Below are 22,263 nucleotides of genomic sequence, written 5' to 3' on the forward strand. Positions count from 1 at the left end.
CATGTAACGGCTACAGAGATACTGTGTACCGATCTGCATGATTTTTGGACAACATCTGTAACAGGGCCAGAACCCCCCCCCCGTGTGTGTGTGTGTGTGTGTGTGTGTGTGTGGGTTTGTGTGTGATTGTGCATGGCCTGAACAACAGCGCCCCTCCCTTAACATGTGTGGTCACAAAAGGTACTGTAGGCTAAATAGATATAGATACACCATAAAAATGCTAATATACAGCATACGATTTGTGAAAGTGACAAACGGGCTTCACAGTTATGTCAGGTGTGTTCATATGCTGATGGTGATGCGATTTCAGATCAATTGCTCCAGCCACCGAGGAGAAACGCTGAGACAGACAGACAGACAGACACTCACTCAGACATTCGCAAAATTATAGTATAGATAATAGAACAACATGGCCCCCTCGTGTATTAGTATGAGTAACCAGAACCAAGCAAGGGTGTTTCCGATGAATCTAACATGGTTAAAATGCTGTTTGAAGTTGGCTTTCCATAAGAAGGGGGCGTGCCTGATAAAATGAATATCAAATATCTAGATACTGAATCGAACAACATAAAAACTGTCTGGGGTGATCACAAAATCCTTAGTAGACGATAAAATGCTCACAAGTCTTCACGTTGCAACATGTTGTGAGCTTGTAGATCTGCTATTTTCGTCGTACAACTTATATTAAACAGTATATGGAGCTTAAAGAACAACTTTGTTTTTTTACAACAAGGGTTCATATTTTAGATAGTCATTAGAGAAAATAAAAGATGAGTGTTAAAAGGCTTCTTTACTTCTTTCTATCGTTTTAGTGATTTTAATGATTTAGATTTGCATGCATGCCCCCAGGTTGGCAAGTGGCTAAATATGTATTTTTAGACACAATAAGCCCATTCCCAAGATGCACCGCAATCTTTCATGGGCAGATGGTGTAAATAGTAACAAAGAAACTGATGGCTTATTGTGTCTAAAAAGACACATTTAGCCACTTGTACGCATGCCCCCACCCACTGAAATCAAAATACTAAAATCGCTAAAACAATAGAAAGCAGTAAATGAAAACATTTTAACACTCATCTTTTCTTTTCTCTAATTACAATCTAAAATATGAACCCTTGTTGTAAAAAAACAAAGTGGTCCTTTAAGTGGTTAATCATCAGCAGTAAGGGGGTAATCGTGGACACAATAGCTCCTAAATGTAGTGTGAGAGCTAGACAGAGAGGGAGAGAAAGAGAGAGATAGTGCGTGTGCGTCCGTGCGTGCGTGCGTGCGTGCGTGTGTGTGTGTGTGTGCGTGCATGCTCTTGCCTGTCTTTATGAGTGTATGCATGTGGTAAACAAAGGCACAATGCTAAACAAATTGCAATAAACCTCCTTCTCCTCTGTAGCCTTGCCAACAGTGGAGCTGGTCCAGAGCAACACTCCTTTCAAATGGAATCTCAAAACTCTGAACTCCATCAGAGTTCGGCCGAAAACGCAAAACAATGCAGGCAATGTGATGTTCTGAACAACAGCAGTGTGACGTTCTGAACGACATTCTGAACAACAACTTACTTCACACGTCATTAATAAAAGCCATAGACAAACTGACACCGGCATCCAGGGGTGTCACACCAAATTCTGGGCCCTGGTTACAAGGATTCACTGCGGGCCCCCCATAAATGTTCTTCATAGGGGGAGGGGGTTTAACCCATTTAGACTGGCAACGCATTATTACGCGTTATTTTGTGCTTTAACTATTAAAAAATAGCAGATATACAAGCTCACAGCGCTGCGAGCTTGTAGATCTGCTATTTTTGAACAATCTTGAAAAAGGTTTTTTGAAGAAAAAAAAATATATATATGTTTCAATGTCAGTGGTGCTCAAACCTTTTCATGTGACCCCCCCAGAAGCTAAATTTGTGTTAAAAATTTTCACTTAGAAAATACATACCTATATTCAAAGATTTGCACACATTTTCACGACTTTTCCAAAACAGCAGATGTACAAGCTCGCAGTGCGGCAGCACCGAGCTTGTACATCTGCTATTTTTCAATAGCTAAAGTAAAATAATGAAGGCCCCTCCACCTTGGGGCCCTAGTAACTCAGTCCCGCTTTTCCCCCCCTTGTGACGCCCCAGCTGGCATCATTACTTGGGAATGTGTGGAACGTGCAACAGTGTGACCATTATCCTGACCTGGATGTAATCCACCCCCCCCCCAAAAGAGCAAAAGGAAAAATCAATGAATCCTGTGGATTCTAACAACAGGGGTTGCATGTTTGTAACCACTTAGTGCATTTTGTTCGCCAATAGTGGAACCTTGCTGTCTCTCTCTCTCCTTTTCTCTAGGGTGTGAGTATCATCATCATTACTGTCAGCGTGTGGGATGAGGATGCCTACTCCCTAATGTGTCTCGCTGTCTTTGTCCTTGCCAGACTCTCATGCACCTCATTAATCATCCCCCGCCTCCGGCAGAAACATGCCCTGAAGACTGATCGATTCATTGATTTGCTATTGATGCGGCGGCGTTTTGGGTCCTAATAGTGGAAGTAGCCGCGAGAGCCTCAAAAGGTCCCCCCGAGTAAAGTCCTCATCCTGCAGACATGGACAGATGTGACAAAGAGGCAGAAAGTAGAACAGATCACAAACAAGCATAATCGTCGTTGTCGGGTGGAAACCTTGTATGTCCAAAACTCTTGGTTTTGCATTTATCATTTTAAAAATGATTTAAACTAGTGAAAACAGCAGATCTACAAGCACACAACGCCTCGCGGGGTGCGAGGCGTTGTGTGCTTGTAGAGCTGCTGTTTTCACTACCTTTGTGCGACGGCCTTGTACGATGAAGCAGGGCTTTACTTTGCGAATAAAACATACAAATTTGAAACTTGGAGATACGAGGTTTCTGCCCAACAGTGAGGATATGCTGGGCATCAGACAGTTACCAGGAAGCGCTCGAAGAGCGTGCCCTCAACCTGCGATGCTGCACAAGGTGCGAGTGGACAGTTCCACTCAACATCTCACATGCAGCGCCCGTTGGGAGTCTGCAGTGGAAGCTACAGGCAAACGAGAAATTCCCCTGAGACAATGGCTATGAATGAGTCCCCCCGCTGAACAGAGTCTACGCTTCCATTGTGTGACGTTGAAGCCCATGCCTGCTCAAGTAGGTTAAAGCCCCCGATAAACAAAGCAGTGAAAATAACTAAACTGTCTCTTTGTCGGTGCTCATTGGTACCTCTTTTGTCCGGGCTCCGCTCTTGGTTCTCCTCTGATGTAGTTTCCATGGTTGTTTTTATCCAATCCTACAAAAATGCCTCCTTTCAGCAATATTCTCTCCTCCTCCTCCTATATCTCTCCTTGGTCTCTCTCTCTCTCTCTCTCTCTCTCTCTCTCTCTCTCACACACACACACACACTCTCCCTCCTTCACTTGCTCTTGTCCTCCCTCGTACGTTAACCGACCACTCTGTCTCTCTCGTCCGCCCCGTCTCTCTCGTCCTGAATGACTGACTCAAGCCAAGGGCTCCCCTGTATGTCACACTTCCTCTCCCAAAGATCATAGATGCAGAAGGTCTTCCTGCCGGACAGGATCTGGCTGAGCAGTGCGCGCCGCCCGGCTAACCTATTGCTCCGGCCATGCGTCACATGCAATCCACTTAATGCACGGGAAAGATTGTGCGTCTGTCCAATTGGCATTTGGGTTATTATGGACTCGGTTTGGGTACAGAGTCATATTGTATACAGTACATGCACGCACGCACACACAGTGGTGGAAAGTAACTAAGTACATTTACTTAAGTAATGTACTTAAGTACAATGTTGAGGTATTTGTACTTGAGTATTGCCAATTTCCAATACTTTTACTTCTACTCCACTTCATCTCAGATCCAAATATTGTACTTTTACTCCACTACCTTTATTTGAAAACTTTAGTTACAAGTTACTTTGCAGGTATAATTATAATATTATAAAACAATACATTAATCACTTAAGCGCTATTCTATACCTTGGCTATTTGAAAATAGCCGATCTACAAGCTCACAACGCGTCGCACCGCAACACGTTGTGAGCTTGTAGATCTGCTATTTTCAAACATTTTGTAATTTTACTTTTGGTACTTTTAGTACATTTTGACTTTCGTACTTTTACTCAAGTACATTTTGAATTCTGGACTTTTACTTGTAAGGGTGCCCACACACCAAAATACCTAGAGTGGAATCCGCCAATGCATTTCAATGAGAATGGAGCGTTTTTTTGCAGAAATCCTCTACTGGCAAAAAACGCTCCATTCTCATTGAAATGCATTGGCGGATTCCACTCTAGGTATTTTGGTGTGAGGGCACCCTAACAGAGTATTTCTACATTGCAGTATTGATACTTTTACTCAAGTAAAAAATGTTAGTACTTTATCCACCACTGCAAACACATAGATACACACACACACACAGGCCGATGCACAAACACACACCAACCCTTTTACCATGCACCCCCCCCCCCTGAGGACGCTGCCTCCTCTGAGGCGTCCCTGTGTGTCTGAGTCTCAGAGTGCCACCGTGAATGTCAATCAGGGGTCTGCATGCCCAGTGAGAATGGGGGTTTGTTACATCACAGGAAGGGATGTGTGTGGGAGTCTCCCTCCCCTCTTTTTTGCTCGGTGGATGAAAGCCCCACTCTGTGCTGCGTGTGTGTGTGTGTGTGTGTGTGTGTGTGTGTGTGTGTGTGTGTGTGTGTGTGTGTGCGTGCGTGTGTGCAGGGGCAGAATGCATTATGTCAGCCCACAATCACCTTCCTCTATTTCCCATCTGACCAGGGGTGTCGCACCACATTCTGGGCCCTGCCTGCCTGGGTACTAGATTAGATTAGATTTGTTTTTTGGGCTTTTTATGCCTTTATTTGATAGGATATAGTAGACTGACAGGAAATGGGGAGAGAGACGGGGGAATGAAATGCGGTATAGGTCGTCCGGATCGGGAATCGAACCGGCGACGCCAGCAGGCATCATAGCCTAGTATGTGGTATGCGCCTAGACCACTAGGCCAGCGGGCGCCCCGGGTACTTTAACTATTGAAAAGTAGCAGATATACAAGCTCACCGTGCAGCACTGAGTGCCGCGCTGTGAGCTTGTAGATCCTTCTAAGGTTTTTTTTTGAAAAAGCTATGTTTCTATGTCAGTGGTGCTCAAACCTTTTCATGTCAAGGACCCCCAAAATGATATGGATTTGGCCACGGACCCCCATCTCAGAAGTCCCAGGGAACCAAAAAAGCAGAAAATACATATATCCAAAGATCTGCACACATTTTCACGACTCTTCTAAAATAGCAGTTCTACAATCTACAATCTGTGAGCTTGTAGATCTGCTATTTTTCAATAGCAACTCAGTCCCACTTCCCCCCCCCTTGTGACGCCCTGCCTGTGTGTGTGTGTGTGTGTGTGGGGGCCGTGGGGGTGCAGAGCCTGACCCCCTTCATCCTCTGATGTGCACCATATGCCCTCCTGCTCCTGCAGCATTCATTAGCCACCCTCTGACTGCTGTCTTCCCTCCATCTGGTGACTTTAACCGCCTCACATGAAAGGACACAGGAAAGGAAAGGCTGACCACCTCTCTGTGAGAGAGAGAGAGAGAGGTGTGTGGGGTGTGTGGGGTGTGTGGGGTGTGTGGGGTGTGTGGGGTGTGTGGGGCAGCTCGGTGCAAAAACACATGACGAAAGAGGTGTCTGTGAAAGGCAGGGAACAAACGGGACACACCGGGGAAGGGCAGGCAGCGGCGCGGAGAAGGAACTGAACGAGGGCAACACAATTAAAGGAGTAGTTCACCCCCAAAACATTTTCAATTGATTAGTCACAGCTCAAGACTTGGGAATGCGACGAATACAAAACAATATTATTGAACTCAAGTCTCCATGGTGTGACTAATCAATAGGAGAAAAAAAAGTCATTTTGGGGGTGAACTACTCCTTTAAGAGCGGGGCCAGAAGGGGAGAGACAACGCGAGATGAGGCCAAAATAACAAAACGAAGCAAGCGGAGGATACGGTGAGAAACGGACGGCAACCCGAGACGGTTGAGTATAGCAAGGCCAAACAGACAAGGGCGGAAAGATAGACAAGAGGGAGGGAGGGAGGGAGACATGAGAGGAGGAGGAGGAGGAGGAGGAGAGGCGGTGGTGTTTGCAGGCAGGAGGAGACCCTCGAGGCATGCTAATGAGGGAGAGGGCTTTCAGCCGGGGAGCGCTTGGCCGGAGTGCCGTGTGTGTGTGTGTGTGTTGCAGTGGGGTCTTCTCACGGATACCAAGAGATCAGGGCAGGGGGGGGGGGTGTAAGCAGCAGGGGAGGAGTAGCCTCCGGGGTCAGGGAAGTGAACTTAGCAGGGGATCCCACCCCAGCAAACGCCAAACACTCTAATCTGCCAGCTTCTTCTTCGCCGTCTCAGCCCTGTAAAAACCACCACGAGAGTTGACATTATCCTTGTGGAGGGGCTTGGGGGGTTCCGTGGCCACGTTGCAAAAATGCAGAGTTAGCCAAGAATCGGTTGAGAATCGGTTCCGTCACGTTTGGAAGCTTTTCCGGAACCGGTTTCATCGCACAGAGCTGGCATGTGGACTTCACACCTGCTATACAATTACAATACTGGTGGGTCTCAAAGGGTCCATTTGGTTCCATTTGTACACTCTCAGAGTTACAGACCTGTATGGGTCTATTTGGAACCCCCTATAGGAATCGTTGACCGTTAAAGAGGGAATCGTTAAGAGAACCGGATCCCAACCCTACCTGTCATCAACACATTTTCAAACGCGTAAATATCGAAAAGCAGTAATTCCTTAACCGACATACATCAGTTTCCATCCTCCAATGTCTCGCCAAACAAAGGGTCACGCTAAAAAAAAAACAGGGTCTCAGGGCTGAGAAACAGCTGTGGACGTGGATGAATGGCTTGTGAGAATAACCATATAGGTGGCAGAAGCAAAGCGTAGCACGAGCACGTCACGCTCGGCCCTTAAGACACAGCAGTGCCACCCCCCATTGTCAAGGCCACAGTCTCTGAATGATGATGAAGCGTATAGCCAAACGACGGAAGGCTCATTGTGGGTCAGTCTTTATGCGGTGTGTGTGTGACCGCGGGTTTGAATGCTCCTCTGTGCTCGGTCACCCGTGAGGAATGAATCCGCGCCCTGCTTGGCCCATACAGAGGGAAGGGAGTTCTCATGGAGTCCAGGCCGATATGCCAGAGTCTCTGAACCAAGGGGGAGGACCGCAGAATTAAGATGAAACCATATCCACAGGTTTCCAACGCCCCATAGTGCATTGCGCAGATGTTGTACTGAGCTTCCGGCGCCGCAGCCGAGTGTGATTTACAAGCTCACAACGGGCTGCATCTGCGACGCGAGCTTGTATGTCTGCTGTTAAACCGGAAGTGTGGTCCAAATAATCTCCAGTAAACTCCCGCGGACAAACAGGTGGATAGGTAATACAAGTTTGTATGCCTGGCCGCTAGTTTCGCTGCTTCCCCCCTGCTGCTGGTGTCAGAAAGAATAAGGCTCCATTCAAGGGGACAGGTTTTTGCCAAACTTTACACTTGATTTTATTACCTTAATAAACATTGTCATAAATACTTTATGCTTCCGGTCGCTAGTTTAAAGTCTTCTCTCAATCACCATGATATGTGTTTTGTTAAATTATGGTCCCATGTATTTTAAAATGTATGATAAAGTTGTGTTTGCTGAAGGAGGGGCGTTGCTAGCTTGATTGACAAGCTCCCGGGTGCCCGCTGGCCTACTGGTCCAGTCCAGGCGCATACCACTTAGGCATTGCAACATTGGCATGGATGGATGCCTGCTGGCGTCGCCGGTTCGATTCCCGGTCCGGACGACCTTTGCCACGTGTCACTCCCCATATCACTCCCCATCTCTCTCCCCATTTCCTGTCAGTCTACTATCCTATCAAATAAAAGCCAAAAAAAAGAACAAATCTTCAGACAGCTCCCAACCAAGTGCATTTATTGACCTACCACCCGCTCTGTCCAAACCAATAGAATTCGGGTTTAATTTCCATTTCAGGACAGGATGAAGAAAGATGGCGGCATGCACACATGATTGCCAAATAGGCTTCCTTTACAGAGTTACCGTCTGTAAAGTATACTAGCCCTTACCCGTTCAAAGATATGAGCTCCGAAATGATGTGCAGTGTGTGGATTATGGGATGTGCACTGTGCACACAGTATATGAGGGATGGAAAGTAACTTTAACTGGTGCTTGCATGCTAATATGTAGGAGCATCAATGTAAGAAATACCCGTTCCATTTAACGGCTACAGAGATACTGTGTACCGATCTGCATGATTTTGGACAACATCTGTAACAGGGCCAGAACCAAACCGAACCAGACAGACATTCGGAAAATTATAGTATAGATGGGCATAACGTAGCCCATTCATTTTTTACGGCCTATGGTCTGAACGCCACACACAAGTACTCTCTCCAAGCCAACAACTTATACTGTGCAGTCTGAAGTCAAGGAAACAGGTTTGTACAATTTAAAGGACAACTTTGTTTTTTTATAACAAGGGTTCATATTTTAGATTGTAATTAAGAGAAAAGAAAAGATGAGTGTTAAAATGTTTTCATTTACTGCTTTCTATTGTTTTAGCGATTTTAGTATTTTGATTTCAGTTGGTGGGGGCATCCGTACAAGTGGCTAAATATGTCTTTTTAGACACAATAAGCCGGCAATTTCTTTGTTACTATTTACACCAGCCCCCATAAGTCACATCTGCCCATGAAAGATTGCGGTGCAGCTTGCGAATGGGCTTATTGTGTCTAAAAAGACATATTTAGCCACCTTCAACCTGGGGGCATGCATGCAAATCAAAATAGTTAAAATAACTAAAACGATAGAAAGAAGTAAACGAAAGCCTTTTAACACTCATCTTTTCTTTTCTCTAATGACTATCTAAAATATGAACCCTTGTTGAAAAAAAAACAAAGTTGTCCTTTAACATTATGTAGTACAGGTATATTACATGTTTGAAGTAGACCCGAGAAAATGTTACTTATAATATATAATATATTACTGAACAGCGTACTTTAAAAATGCTTCACAATCAGAACTGGGAATTAACGATTTAAATAAAGCATGAGAGTATTCCCTCCCCTCAAATGATTCTATGGTGTATTACATGTTACGTTGCACGCTATGAATTGATCATACTGTACTACTGTGGCTTGTTGAGGTCCTCCCTGGCCTGAAACCAACTGCGTCACTGACCTAGTTTGGTATGTAGGCCCCATTCATAGGTCAATGCATTCTATATTTCTGACTTCATGTTTGGCATCCACGCAAGCCATTGATTTGCGCACAAAAAGGCTAGTCCCCACAAACCCATTATACAGACCCATTCACTTGTTTCGACGACCTATTTACACCATGAGCCTGAACAAGAACAGAGACAAGTGAAAGTCTACAATAGCATGATATACCGTACGGTTAATTTCAACTAGACACATATAGACAGTGGTGTAACGTACATGTACTTGAGTACAGTTTTGAGGTATTATACTTTACTTATTTCCAATACTTTTGCTTTTACTCCACTACATCTCGAATCCAAATATTGTACTTTTACTCCACTACAAACTTTAGTTACAAGTTATTTTGTAGATTGATTATTATTACAAAACATACATCAAACACTTCAACCCTATACATTTCGGCCATTTGAAAATAGCTGATCAACAAGCTCAGCTGAGGTTTAAAATGTCTAAATATTTGTACACATTTGAATACTTGAAATGGAACATTCTGCATAATGAGTACTTTTACTTTAAGTACATTTTAATACCAATACTTTTGTACTTTTACTCAAGTACATTTTGAATTCAGGACTCTTACAATGCAGTCTTTATAGAATACTTTTATTTAAGTAAAATTTTGAGTTATTTTTCCACCACTGCACGTAGACTAATCTATGAAAAATGCACCCAAAGCCGTTCCAAGAAAAGTAGACGCCTTCACAAAGATGAAGGTCTGCCATGTGAGTAATACTAGATCAGGCCTTATGCTCCCTGCACATCCCAGGAGCGAGGAATCCAGCTAATACTGCCCCACAATGACTAAACACACTGTCTGAGGCCCCCAAGAGATCATTCCTCTTCATATATTCCTGATAGATGGTTTGGCCATTAAAGAGTAACTGTCCCCATTCATTACAGCAAGACGCCTGGGGAACAAGAGGTGAAACCGCTAGCATGCTCGTAATGTGGCCATTAGGGGAGAGTGGGGTAAACTGAGACACCGGGTAAACCGAGACACCCCCTGTATCTAGGCAATGGAGCACATTTGTGGTCATGTGACCATTACATTTCCAAGCCCCTTGCCATGAAGGAGTGGAAAGTGCTGTAGAAAACATGCCTTTTTCACAAAAATATGTTTTTTGCATGTAAAAGTGAATTTTCTTGCAAATATTGAATACATTCTGATAAATTCCATTGTTAGGAAACATTCCAAATTACTGGGAAAAGTGTACATTTTTACTGATATATCTTTTAGTTCGCCTAGAGGGGAGCAAATGTAAAAAGTGTCTCAGTTTACCCCACTCTACCCTACTTCCTGTTTGCGAACGTCAGACTGAATCCGAGGCCTGTTTGATTTATGCCATGAAGAATAGTTTGTTTGAAACTTGGTGGTTTGTTTCCAGCTTTCATTTCAGGATCGAGAGCTGCATTTAAAATGTCACATGCCTTCCTCGACTATTGCAAACTGCTGTCTGCCTCGCCGCATACACTATTCTTAAGACAATGGAAAGAATGACTTAATCTGCGGAGTGCAGAGAAACTGTTTGTGTTTGAGGGATTTCCAAAGGGCTGGCTAAAAATAGCGCTGCTGTGTTGCTGTTGTTTTAATTCCTTAAGCGGCTAGATTTCACCATGACTCTTACCCATCCAATATTTGTTCAGCGTGCCGTGCACACATCCACACAGGGAGCTTCCCAGTAGTTCAACTAAAGAACATTAACCACTTAATGTAAGCCCTATATACCTTATCGTAGGGCATATAGCAAAATCAGCTGATATACCTGTAAGACTCCCTAATCTGGAGATAAGCGACTGTCAGGTGAGGTCACATGCAACCTCATGGTGGCGCTAGAAGAGGGGCATGTGAGAAATCAGGGGCGGAGGTTGTGGTTCACCAGCCAAGGAGTGTGTGTGCAAAGTTTGGCATGGATAGGGCCAACGGTGCCGGAGATAAGAGTAGGGCCAAAAGTGTGATGTAACGTGACGTGACAGACAGACAGATAGATAGACAGACAGCCGGTGGAGCTTTTCATAGTAACTTGGTTAATATAAGCCCTAGTATATACCTTACCGTAGGGCATATAGCAAAATCAGCTGATATATAAACTGACAATGTTTTCACATCACTGGAGTTGGGACCCGGAACCGGAGGAACCGTACTGTAGGATCCAACATTGAGGAACCGGAATCGGTTCCATCACATTTGGAACCGTTTCCTGAACCGTTTTTTCACACTGTGTCAGAGCTGGTATGTGGACTTCACATCTGCTATACAATTACAATACCAGTGGTTCCCAATTAGTTCCATTTGTACACTCTCAGAGTTATAGAGCTGTAAGGGTCCATTTGGAATCGGACCATTAAGAGGGAATCATTAAGGAACCGGAATTGTTAAATCCTAAAGGATCGCAACTGGAATTTTAACAATTCCGGCTGCGTTATGACAATCACGGCGCGTTATGAGCTTGTAGATCTGCTATTTAAGCAGAGATTTCTCTAAACGAACGTCTGGCTAATATGGGGCAACGAAACAGGCAGGGGAAGAAATTGTGTTCACCTGCGGTCAAGTGGGGTAGTAAGGGCACGAGATAACATCATCATATGCCACCCACCCAGCTTCATGTGTGTTGCTAAATAAAAAGCCTTCGCAAGTATTCTCTTTGAACCACTTGCAAGACATGCTATAGCTCTATGGTTTTGGCATGTAAATACCTTCCGTTGTATTATTCTCTGGGGTTGGAATTCTCCCTTCAGCGTAATTGCTAGTGTTTGACCAAATAATCCCCGGGACGTGCTGACTCAGCACTTCTATAATTACATGTTTTTGGTGCTATCGTGCTAGGTCTGGAAAGGAAGCAACACTCAAGAGATGCTTAGCGGCCATATTTTCCCCTCTAAAAATGACTTGAAGACTCTGGCTGCTTTGGCACCTTCACCGCCACTGTGGTTTTGGACGGGTCACGCTGTTTGCTTCAGCAGAGGCACAGATGCTTCATATTACTCAGGCTTCCTTCTCTACCTTGGAAACTGCCACCATGACTTGGGGAACATTGGCAAGGGTGGACAAAAAACCCAATGCAACAACACTTTCATGCTGGAGTCATGACAACGATTATGGGCTGGGATGCCAGAAACATATGAGAGAGAGAGAGAGAGAGAGAGGGGGAGAGAGAGAGAGAGAGAGAGAGAGAGACTGACTGCCTGAGAATTAGTATTGTTGTTTTAATAGAACTTAGTAATAATGGAAAGCAGTAAATTCCATATTGTTGGAGTCTTTTTTTGCATGCTGTATGATGTACTGTATGCTGTACGCTCAGATCACATTTCTGTGTCAAATAAAGTGCAAATTAGATCAGAATAGATCAACCAATAACACATGTACGCACCTCTCCAAAAGCAAAAACAGACATATATATTTATTTATTTAAAGTTAATGTAAATTTGTCACACTAGTTTGTCAAGGACATTAACACTGTAAATTTCATTTCCCCAGAGAACATAAGGCTATCAGAATAAATAAGGCCTATGATATACAGTTTAGCCTGCATGGCTAAATGAGGCTTTTTCAATAATTCCCCTGGAATCCACTGAAAGAATACTTGGATGAGATTTTCCATTCTACTGGCAGGAAAGGCTACAGTACGGTATATCATATAGCAATGTGAATCATTTAGAGTGAAAATGAGAAAAGCTATGGTTATAGAAACCTCAATAATTCTCCAACAGACTGTACATTTAACATAGTATTCTTGCCAAAATACATATCCATTTCTCAGAAATGATCATTTTCATATTTATTTCAGATTAAGAAGAACCTCACACTCCCTGTCCAAGATAGCTCTCCTTATGCAGAGGCATGAAACATCATGTAATCATCATGGCCCCCCATGCTGTGATGATTACATGTTGTAATCTCTCTCTGTTCCTGTCTAATCTGACTCAAGACTGTCTCTCCCACACTCTTTAATTTATACTCCATTGTGCAATGGTGTTGCTGAAAATAGCCAATCCATAAACTCACGACTCACCGCAGCGCGGCGAGAGCCTGCAGATCAAAGAAAAACTCAAATGATCAAATTTATGATCAGCTTTATCTCTCAAGGGAAGAAAGCACATCCACGTCCACACTCAGCAGCAGCAGATCTGCCAATAAGCTCCACCCGACGACAAATGACTATGATCAACCCCCACCCAGCCAATCAGCCATTTTAATACAGCGTGCCTGGAAACAATGGTGCTGGACATAATTAGTGGCAGGAATAAATCTCACCAAAGGAAAAGGAAAGTTAATCCTTTAAATACACTGTCTATCATCCTTTAGTGGTGTTATATTTAGCTGGTAGAGCAACCGGTTGTTCATTGAGCAGCCTTTATGTCTTGAAAGACAAGCACAATAGGTATTCAAAATAGAATCACTCACAATATAGTTGAGATATTAGCAGAGCAGGAGTAAACAGTGCATAGGCAGACTTTTGAATACAGTTCATGTGGTCTTTGCAATCTTGTTACAGTGAAATAGCCTTCTGGCAACTAGTAGAGTAACACAAAAAGCATAACTCTTCCTGTCATGAGGAGACTACACTAGCTGTTAACCTCAGACGTGGGCGTCCTGATAGCCTAGGCCTAATCTGTCTCTGTATTTCCTGACTCTCTCCACTGTCACTGTCAAATAAAGGCTTGAAAAAGGACACAAAAATAAATACATAAAAAAAGACCTTGGTTTGCAGGGGAGCCAGCTATACTCTCGTGGAATACTTAAAACTAAAGAGCCATGAATTTGTTGGAGATATGTTAGTAGCCTAACAATAACATCACATGACATATGAATAACATATGTTGAACCATGCGAAATTAAGAAGAAATGCAAACCAATAGAACAAGCTGATCTAAGCGTGAGAGTGGCAGATTTATGCCATTCCATATATAGTGAGAGTGATAGATTGTATAACACTGCAGCCAGCTCCATTTCTGGATACATTGCAATGTGGAGTGCGTGACATTTCTCATGTCGGCCGATGTTCCAGGTTCCATATGTGCGTCTTGGTGTTTCTCATGACTTCAGATTGTGTTTGCACCCCAGAGGTTCTCACGCTCCAGCTGCTGTGTGCTGGTGAATAACATTACGTTTGGGAAGGGAGCGCTTTCACTCTCCCACTTCACACACAGGCAGGGCAACATGGGCATTGCAAACACACACACACACACACACACACACACACACACACACACACACACACACACACACACACACACACACACACACACACACACACACACACACACACACACACACACACACACACACACACACAATAGAGACGTAATGAAGCACAGAGGCATGAAGACAGCAGAGACTCGACTAATCTCGGGGGGGGGGCCCGCCCCATCCCTACCCCTCACTCCACCCTTTTTTTTTTCTTTCTCCCAGCTGCTGGGGTCTTTTTCTCCGTCTCTCTCCCAGCCCCAGCCAGCCCCATTGTCTTCCACATCACACCGCCAACCTCTCACCCCTGACCCCTAAATTTACCCCGTTCTAGCCTTGGAGAGGGACAAGGGGTGTGTGTGTGTGTGTGTCTGTGTGTGTGTGTGTGTGTGTGGGGGGGGGGGGGGGGGTCCTTCTTCATTCAGCTTAGCCAGGGTTCTCAACACCAGCCGGGTCAGGATTCACCATCAACACTATGACAACAGCCGACAACATGGATCGCTTTAATGCCATTGTCCCTGCCGAGGGTCACTCCTCCTCCGGCGTCCGGCCGGGTCCGAGACCCTGCGTCCGGGACGTGGGTCCTGCTGGAAGAACGACCGCTGGATCATTCCTGAACCTGACGTTTCCACCTCGGTGGCAGGCACAGATGAGCCAGTCCAGAAAGTCATGGGAGTGAGACATGTTGTAGCTAGGAACCAACTGATGTGACGGAGCCTTGTGAGAAGGTTTCCAGTGGAACATAAACATTACAGGGTGGCACAACGAGCATCATTAGAAACTAGAGAGATGGGACCTGAGGCAGCAAATGTAACTTGTACATTCTCAGAGTTAAAAATGTTTTACTGTGTTGCGGGTTTGGTAGAGGACATCACTATAAAGTAAAGTAAAGTAACAAATCTGATTACAGGTCATCATTACTTTATTGATATAAGGCTATACTGTAAAAAACTAAGTACAGAGCCATGCTCAGTGGTGACTGTATAGTCCAATACATTACATTCACCCTCACAGGTCCATTTGTACACTTTCAGTTAAATGAGCATTCTGGATTTCACTGTGTACACTGTACAGTGTGCCAAATGCATTATGCATAGACCAACAACACACACACAAACGCAACGTACGCACGCACGCGCACACACAAACGCAACGCACGCACACACACACACACACACACACACACACACACACACACACACACACACACACACACACACACACACACACACACACACACACACACACACACACACACACACACACACACCACAGCTTGAGCATGGCATTTGGTAATGCTTGGAAGGAAACACTTACTCGGATATTTCATGTGTATCTGGTTACTACGGTGCACTGTTGACAGTCTAGTTCTACAAAGCTTTTTTTTTTTTACCGTTCCAACCCCTGTGAGAGCGAAGCTCTGCATGTTGTTACTCCAGATGTTCAATCTCCTTCACCAACGTCTTTCGTTCCCATCCTCAGCTGTGGCCTCCCCTCTATTGTATTACAGCATTAGTTTCTCATAGCGCGGAGGTCAAAAGCTAAGATGACTTACGAGACCCCCTCCGTGGCGGTGCAGATATGATATTCTACATCGCTAAGCGCTCTCCCCTGGTGTTTGCGTAGCAATAATGGGATCAAGCTGCATTTCAGACAGATAGAAACATCTGGGACTCCCCCCCCCCCCCCCGCTCCTGCTAGTTTGTAATAACCACTTAAGCACGAAACCCACAGGTCACGCATGCATAAGCGTTCGGACGCTCCATGTTAATGAATATAGCCGTTACCGCGCGTTAAACCCTAATTTATTTATTCGTCCCCTCCTTTTTTTCCTTTACACCAAATGTCTTCGCTGAAAATAGCCGATCTACAAGCTCAACCAATGGTGGCACGGCCTGGTCCAATTATGACATTCCCCAGAACAGGGGACGCAAGGGTTCATGTGTAAAATGTTCTCTTGGTCTCCTGACCCTTCTCCCTCTTATCTTGCTCTGCATTATTTTCACTTCTCATTTCCTCGGTAATGCAACCGCGAGTGACACGAGAGCCTCTAATACTGAAACAACAGGTGTGGCGTGGTGACATTAATGTAGCACATCATTGCCCTGAGAGAAGACAGACTTTTATCTAGGCCTTGAAGTTGCTCAAATTCATTTAGTAACAGACTTAGTAAACGCGCAAATTAGACGCACACATTTATTTCACCCGTTTCCTCCATCCCGAAAGAAGTCTGTGAACCGAACGCTCCCCACTGACACCCTCCCCCGGCTATATGGGCTTCCTGCAGCTGTCGCTTTTTATCCGGGAAAAGAATAATCGGCCATTCCAGATTTTCATCTGCTTGACAGAAGTGCCTTTTCATGCCTATCAAGCCATTCTCTGGAGGATGATATGTAGAGGACTCAAGTCTTTCCTGGAAGCCTTGCAGAACAGAAGGCTGATTCCTGGACATTGAGTCCAACAAGGCCAATGCCCTCTCAAAACACAAGTTCCAGGATATCACATGCGGGCGGCACTGTCCCCACAAATATGAGTAAGGAAGCATCATGTGCATGTTGCGCAACATCCAAGAGGAGCTGCACTGTTTTCGGAAAGCACTAAAGGGAACAAATGTTCATTGTGTGCACATAAGATGGCCCTTTGTGACCCTGTTGTCACAAAATGTCTTTAAATATCTTACTGTAGGTGTATATTAGGATTTCCGAGATGCGAGATGTGAGTAGTGTCTTTCATTTTTACAGCTGTTGCTTCTGAAGAATGGAGGTCGTTGTGGAGCAGGAATTCATAGTGTCGCTGCTGGTGGTGGTCGGGTTTGCTAGACACTAACAAGTTCTGTTTAGCTTATTTCTAGTTCTTTCTTATTGTCACTGTCGGGCAGAAACCTTGTATCTCCAAGTTTCGAATTTGTATGTTTTTTTCGCAAAGTAAAGCCATGCTTCATCATACAAGGCCGTCGCCCAAAAGTAGTGAAAACAGCAGATCTACAAGCACACAACGCCTCGCACCGCGAGGCGTTGTGTGCTTGTAGATTGTCTGTTGTCTGTTGTCACTAGTTTAGTTCGTTTTTGGAGCGGTGAAAGCGCTCCCAATGAACAGGTATGTCTGTGGGTATGTCTCTGGGTGGCTGGGTGGGTGGCTGGCTGGCCGTGTCCGTAGTCTGGCAATACCTTGAGTGGCCACACACAAAACACTAGTTAAAGGAGGGGCGCTGTTTTGTGCAGGCCAGGCACACTCACCACTCACTCACAGTCACAGTTTACACTCACTCACTCACTCACTCACATAGGGTACAGCTGCTCAAATTCACCGCTCCACTTCGAACGGAGGTTTGATTTTTTAAATGATAAATACAAAACGAACGGTTTTGGACAAGGTTTCCACCCGACAATGACGTTATGCTCTCTCTTAACTACTAATACGACAGCTGCTAAAGGATGTACACCAAATCACAAAAATAAGTATTTCTTTTTTTCACAGAGCCCTGAGGAGGCATGGAGGAAGTAAGAGGGTTTACACGGGTTCACGTTTTAAAAGTCTGCAATACATCTCAACACGTAGCCCTTGGCCTGCGTGCAAATGGGCCGAAGCTGTCGGGATCTCAGCTCGAGCTCAGCTCTTCATATGGTGAACACTTCTTATTGGTGTGACGGGGAGCCCCAGATGCTTTTGTCTTGCGGTTGTTTAGCAGCTGCGCTAAAGAGGGATGAGGACAAAGGGCTATCTGTGGAGGGTTGAATGTGCTCCACGGGCACCCTGCCAACAGCTCAATCCTACAGTCTCCCCTTTTTAACAGTCCTCCACCACTACTGCACTCCCACAGCTCAAAAGCAGTCTAATAAGTGTATTCTGAGAGAACTCTCTCTCTCTCTCTCTCTCTCACTCCCTAAAGATGACCTTGCAGCAGATTACCTGGCAAACACAACTTGTTTCTCTTCTCTCACTTACCTCCTCGCTTATCTCCTATGAGTCCTATCCCAGAGGTTCCCAAACTTTGAAATCTGAAGGTCTCCCCTTAACTTTGACAGTGTACGAATGGAACCAATTGGACCTGTTAGGGTCCATTTGATTCCAATTTGTACACTGTCAAAGTTACAGACTTGTAAGGGTCAATTTCGACCTCCATAAAGGAACCTAGAGAGTCCCGGGAAATCCACTTTAAGAACGACTGTCCTATCCTATGCCACAACCTAGCCCTATAAAGTTGCACTAGCAACTACAGCAGGTTGATCTATCAGCCCGTTCAGCAGGGAGTTACGATAGGATACGCCCTCCCAGCTAAACTTGCGTTAAAAGAAGCAGTTGGTGGTGTGACTGTCACATGTATCAAACGAGACATGTACTTGTCTACCCTACACCCTCTCCAAGACCAAGCGGTATAGGGTTAGCACAGCAGCAGTGACAGGGACTATGTTCCCAGGGGGTACATAATTAAGTCAATACATAATATACAGGCATATCAAAGAGAAGTGTTCAATTTCTTGTGCAGTAAAGGCATATGGATGGAGAAATAAAAGAAACACACTGATTGACTGTGACCCTTCACTTGATTACGAACAAAGAAGGTAGCTCGCACTCACTTTCTGGTCGCTCCAAACTTTTCTTTTTATTAACATGCAGCACAAATAGACGTTTCGACCTGTTACGGTCTTCTTCACTTGATTACCAAATGTCAATTACTAGTACAGGTCATTTCTCCTGTATATTAAATGCACCATGGTAAAAGCATCAACTTTGTTGTTGACACCTGTTGTTCCATGCTCTCACCCAGTGACCTGCTCCAACCCTGGCCCAGATGAGAGTAGAGGTGTGGCATCAGCTGCACAGGCCTTCTCTCTCTCTCTCTCTCTCTCTCTCTCTCTCTCTCTCTCTCTCTCTCTCTCTCTCTCTCTCTCTCTCTCTCTCTCTCTCTCTCTCTCTCTAGAACAGACCAATCACATCAACCTACCACTTCTGACCTTGGAACACAGTCACTTCCACATCCATTATACTGCAATCTATGTCTTTGCTTTATGTGCTTATTTATACCCAAGCTGGCAAAATAAAGTAGGACAATCAGGGACAAAAGGTTATTTATTGATTAACATTGAATCAATGTGTGCTCCCTCATGTGATATGACCAGGGTATGTTAAATGTATATTGTGTCTCTGGCCATGGAAAATGTGTCTTTTCAGGTTGGTATAATTGGATTCAGGCCGTGGCAGTTCATGCAATAGGGCTATAATGCCTGGTCAGTGGGTGAGTGAATGCCCATCAGCAGCAGGTCTGTGTCTCTCTGCTAGCAGGCCTTCTGGAACAATCCTTCTTTTCTGAACAAAACCTCTGATACACATTGTTGTTCCACTGACAAATATCACCTACTGTATTCAGTCGACAGCCAGCAATATACTAACATGTCCCGTATGAGAGCGAGAGGGAAAAAAAAGACACTGCAAACACAGGATCATGGAAATTATGACTAAAAGTTGTTCCGACGTGGGTCCGCCACGCTTGATCAACTCTTAGACAATGTCTTTCCTGTAGGCTTGAATATAAATAAATGGCCAGATTGTATAATTAGCATATATTATACAGGACATGTATTCAGCTCCCAGCATATCGGAAGCCCCGTGCTCATTTGCATTTCGGGAGAATTTTTAGTAAATGTCATCCTGTTTCCGCCTTATAGCTGAGTGACATGACTCTAACATGGCCATGGGTGAGATCTAGGGGTCAAGGCCCACCCTAACCCTCCATCCATTCTCCTCCTCCACACTGCTACAATGAACAGGCCCTTAACCACTCAAGCCCTATAATTGATCTACAACGAATAGCAAAACATTGCTAAGCTTGTAGATCTGCTACTAAATAAAATTCTCTTTTTTCTTTGAAAGAATATGGGAAGAAAAGATAGGGACACCTCATGGGTTAATGTGATTAATAAAAGTGATGGCCTGGGACCATGCTCAGGCGGGCACCCCGACTGGAGAAACATCTTCTATCATTTCATATCACAATTCACACAATGGCCATCTTTGTTATCAGATATCATAAACTGAGGGAGAGAGAAAGAGATGATGCAGCAACGAAGGCAAAACTAAAACAACAGAAGAGAGAGAGAGAGAGAAGAAATGATGAGATTTCAACGATAAAGTGCAGCAGCGAGAAACGCAGGAGGTTCATTGAGTGGACTGAAGTGGTCTGATTTTGGTGCAACAAAGATTTCTCTCTGGCATGGGCCTCTGCCAGTGCATTATTTGCCAAAGATGCTCAGTCAGATCCTCTGCCAGATGGAAAAAAGCCCAGAAATCATTACATTATGACAGCAACTACCTCATTAGTGTTGACGTTTAGTATATCTAACGACTGCAAAACCCATGGAAACTGGTCAGTTAGAAAGTATCGATGTTAATGCATGCTTGCCAACAAGACATCATCAGGTGTATTACTTTGGCTGCCAATGACGTCATGACCAGAACCTGGTCTCTGCGGTGTCCCCTAGTCTAATTTGATAATATTTGGAATTTATTTGGACACTTTACTAATATTTAGTATCATTTTAAACTTGAAGTACAAAGTTATTTTCAGAACAGTCAGTTCTAACCAAAATGGCTATTATCTCAACGTTTTCCTCGCAACATAATCACTAAAATATCGTCACTGTTGGGCAGAAACCTCGTATCTCCAAGTTTCAAATGTGTACGTCTTTTGGTAAAGCAAAGCCCTGTTTCATCATACAAGACTGTCGCACAAAACTAGTGAAAACAGCCGATCTACAAGCACACAACGCCTCGCAATTGTGCTTGTAGATCTGCTGTTTTCACTAGTTTAGTACATTTTATAGATGATAAATACAAAACGAACGGTTTTGGACATACAAGGTTTCCACCCAACAACGACGATATACTATAAATATAAGGTGCTGGGAGTGAAAATTATAATGTAGGGGTGCCTCGGATTAAAAAAATATATTTATGGGGTGCCCTGAGACAAAAAAGTTTGGGAACCCCTGCCCTAATCCAGCTATAAAATAGGTCAAATGAAATACTGAGTTGGGAGGTTCATTTGGGATGGCAGACAAAATACTTTCAGCAGGACAGAAAGCAACAATCAAAACGAAACTGAAATCTCTCTGTGTGAGCGTGTGTTTTTTTTACATCCTCCAGTCCAGAGCAGTGCTTCCCAAACCTTTTGCATCGAGACCCGAAAGAGAAATGAGATGTCTCCCACTTGAGATCCAAACTAGTGAAGACAGTAGAGCAGCTAGAGCTACAAGCTCACAACATGTTCGTGCTGCCACGTGTTGTGAGCTTGATGACCTACTATTTGCATTACTTCAGAAAAGCTTTTAAATTCATTGTTTTTATTTTTATGGAGTTCCTTTGATTATTTAGTATTTAATAGTAATTACTAGTGAAAACAGCCGATCTACAAGCACACAACGCCTCGCGGTGCGAGGCGTTTTGTAGATCTGCTGTTTTCACTACTTTTGTGCGACGGCCTTGTATGATTTGCGAAAGAATGTACACATTTGGAGATAGGAGATTTCCACCCGACAACGACGATATACTAATGTTGTTGCTGCTCTTATACCACCATTATTACTGGGGTTGGTGTGGGCCAGACAGAAGCCCCCCGCGGGCCGCAAATGGCCCGCGGGCCGCCTATTGGGGAACCCCAGTGCACTAATGGGTCCCCGACCCAGTGTTTGGGAAACAGTGCTCCGGGAGTACCTCTGCAGATTCATTCCTCCCGCCTCCCTCCCTCCCTCTGTCCTTCCTCCAGGCCCAGCGCATGCATGCAGCTCTCTGGGGAACAGCTG

The 22,263-nt window shown here is 44.5% G+C and overlaps 1 protein-coding gene across 2 annotated transcripts in view; it reads right to left on the reverse strand.

The window, feature by feature from the left end:
* Nucleotides 1-22,263, reverse strand: part of gpm6bb (glycoprotein M6Bb) — a gene marked incomplete at both ends in the record, with an annotated part of 50,489 nt that overhangs the window by 24,104 nt on the left and 4,122 nt on the right. The window contains one exon of one of the 2 annotated variants that reach the window (XM_080752477.1): nucleotides 3,213-3,261. The exons of the other annotated variant lie outside the window; for it this stretch is intronic. Within the exon in view, the coding sequence (XP_080608603.1) occupies nucleotides 3,213-3,261 (49 nt within the window). Of the gene's footprint in view, nucleotides 1-3,212; nucleotides 3,262-22,263 lie in introns of those variants that run through there. 2 annotated transcript variants of the gene reach the window in all.

This window comes from Nannobrachium achirus (assembly GCF_963921795.1).
Source record: "Nannobrachium achirus genome assembly, chromosome: 22".
NCBI lineage: Eukaryota > Metazoa > Chordata > Actinopteri > Myctophiformes > Myctophidae > Nannobrachium > Nannobrachium achirus.